The 2,405-nt window shown below is 45.5% G+C and overlaps 2 protein-coding genes across 2 annotated transcripts; both read left to right on the top strand.

The window, feature by feature from the left end:
- Positions 1-886: 886 nt before the first annotated feature.
- Positions 887-1,018, top strand: PPTG_23882 (hypothetical protein; the record flags this gene model as incomplete). Its single annotated transcript, XM_008913709.1, has 1 exon — positions 887-1,018. One exon carries the CDS (start codon positions 887-889, stop codon positions 1,016-1,018), a length of 132 nt encoding a protein of 43 aa, XP_008911957.1.
- Positions 1,019-1,026: 8 nt separating this feature from the next.
- Positions 1,027-1,428, top strand: PPTG_23881 (hypothetical protein; the record flags this gene model as incomplete). Its single annotated transcript, XM_008913708.1, has 1 exon — positions 1,027-1,428. One exon carries the CDS (start codon positions 1,027-1,029, stop codon positions 1,426-1,428), a length of 402 nt encoding a protein of 133 aa, XP_008911956.1.
- Positions 1,429-2,405: the final 977 nt, after the last annotated feature.

The following is a 2,405-nucleotide window of genomic DNA, read 5'->3' as shown; positions in this document are numbered from 1 at the left end:
AAAAAAAAAAAAAGTAAATCGAAGCGCGCCAATACCAAAAATGCGTTCTGTTCCCCCAAAGCGTGGTTTATACCCGACACAAACCTCCTGCACTTTCCTAACTGTGATTCCGTCGGCAAGTGCTCAATGGAGCAGCTTATAGAGATGCCTGGTTTTAAGAGCTCACTAGTTCATGGGTTAAGCAGTGCTCGTAAGCGTGTGGCTGCCTCAGTGAAGACGGTGGATCATGTGAATGTAGATCACCGCCAATCCCTGATCTACAGAGCAATATCTTGTGCAAAAAAGATGGCTGGCGTCGATGCTGATAAGGACAAAATGCTCCCGGCGTTTCTCAGGCGTTTTGACCTGGTGTGAAGAGTTTGTTGTCAGCTTGACAACAAGGGTCGATTTGTTTTTGCGCTTTCCTCGCTGGGTGCTCGATAGTGGCTGGTCAAGGCAATTGGGTACCCGTTATTGAATGTGATGGCAATTACACGAAGATCCCCCATACAATGGTGTTTGTGTACTTCTCGTTGACAAGGATGGAAACTGGACATATATCCCAGTCGCCATAACTTTCATACACAAAGAGACAGCAGAAATCTTCGAATGGTTTTTTTTTTTGCCAATTGCCTGGTTGCTGGTATTAAGATGGACGATAGTGAACTCTTCACACACAGAAGAAAACAACGTGAAGCGCAGATGCGTTTTAAGAAGCGCGGGATATCAATTCACCCTAAGTTTGCGCTCTGCATATTTTCTTCAACGTTTGTGATCATTTTGCGCTGCTGACCCAATTATCAACAACATTAGGGCGTTGCTATTTCGTCTACAAGCTACCATAACCTTGACGGAGTATGAATCGGTTCTAAGAGAGATTAGAGTGGCGTTTCCTGTGTCTCGTAGGATGAAGGTAAATGGCAAAATGGAGATCCAGACGGTGAAGAAATATTTTCCCAAGATTCATCCAACCAGCTGGACCAAGTTTGGAAACGGTTCCCTGACGCCAGAGGAAGCCGCTTCGCTTGGTACTGGCTGAATGCTGCAATGGCTTATGATGATGGACGCGCGCTCTTCGCTGGTAGAACGACAAGTGCTATTGAATACCAGAATCGTGTTCTCATACTAGTTGGTATACGCGACAGTCAAGTGTTCGATGCTCTCATGCTCTTCTGCAATATGATTGTGAAGACGCTAGTGGATAAGAAAACCAAAGCAGAAAAATGGCTGAAAGATAAACACACTGTCACTCCACAAGCGAAGGAAATGTTCAACAGACAAGTTTGGAGTGCTACCGTGTGCAGAGTGCGTAAGAGTACAGACTCTGTGTTCTTCGTCGACGACTATGATGGAGTCACAATTGAAGAAGAAGATACTGACAGTACATGCAGAAATACGCCTCTACTGGCACAAGGTGAATCCAAAATGCCAGATCACCTTCATCGTTGACTTGACTTCGGGCTCGTGTGCCCCATGCGCCGATAGGGAGACCCTTCAACTTCATTGTCGCCATATCATAGCTGTGGTATATCACCCGAGCGGGTCTCACACACCTAATGCGGGAGCGCAAAAGTTTTTCCATAGAGCATTCACTGCTGGGGTATACGCTCAGGCATTTCTGTGACCGTAAGCTTATCGTTTGTGCCGATACTTCTTCATGACTCCAACATCCTGCCATCTTCATTCTATAACCAAGCTGGAGGTGCACACAGCCGAGGTCAACGAGATGTTCTCCGGAGAGTGAAGTTAATAGCATCCCGTGGAGAGTCGAAACCATCCTCTTCGTCCAGTGGAAGACCGCAAAAAAAAAAAAAAACTGCATCTCAATCTGATCAAAATAATCGCGCTGTTTTACAACCAGTATGCGTGAATTCTTCAACAGTGAAATCAGAGACGAAGAAAGAAAGAAGCGCGCAAAATTCACATGTAGCCCATGTGACAAAGCGGAAAGCCACAACGCAGCGAAGTGTCCAAATCGATAAACGGGACACCTAGAATCCGATGTGCTACCAGAAAATTTACGTCGTCGGTAATTACCCTCTCGAATTGCTGGAAAGAAGAAACTCGTTTAGTGGCTGCTGAACATGAATATCCGACTATCATTTGCGAATATAGCTTTTGATTAATCGGCTGAGAGTCCATGAGCTACGGGTTGTCCCTAAAAGAGCGTGTGCATTTCCAAGTATAATTAGGTAAAGCTAATCCCATAAGCCCAAAAATTCGATACCTTTTATTAAGCTGAGTACACCGTGGCTGCGTCATATCCCTTTGCATCCGTCTATCCGGGTTTGGAGGCACTGGGCCGTATTACCACCCACCCACCCCCTACGTGCGAATCAAACAAAGGTGTTCAGGGATATAATGCAGTCCCCAGATGCTTGGATTAAAACTTAGCTTCCATAAGCTATACAACTAAAACGACGAGT

The sequence above is a fragment of the Phytophthora parasitica genome (genome assembly GCF_000247585.1).
Source record: "Phytophthora parasitica INRA-310 unplaced genomic scaffold supercont2.55, whole genome shotgun sequence".
In the NCBI taxonomy this organism is placed as follows: Eukaryota; Oomycota; class Peronosporomycetes; order Peronosporales; family Peronosporaceae; genus Phytophthora; species Phytophthora nicotianae.
The sequence above is the reverse complement of the archived record's forward strand: the minus strand, read 5'-3'. Positions and strand labels throughout refer to the sequence as shown.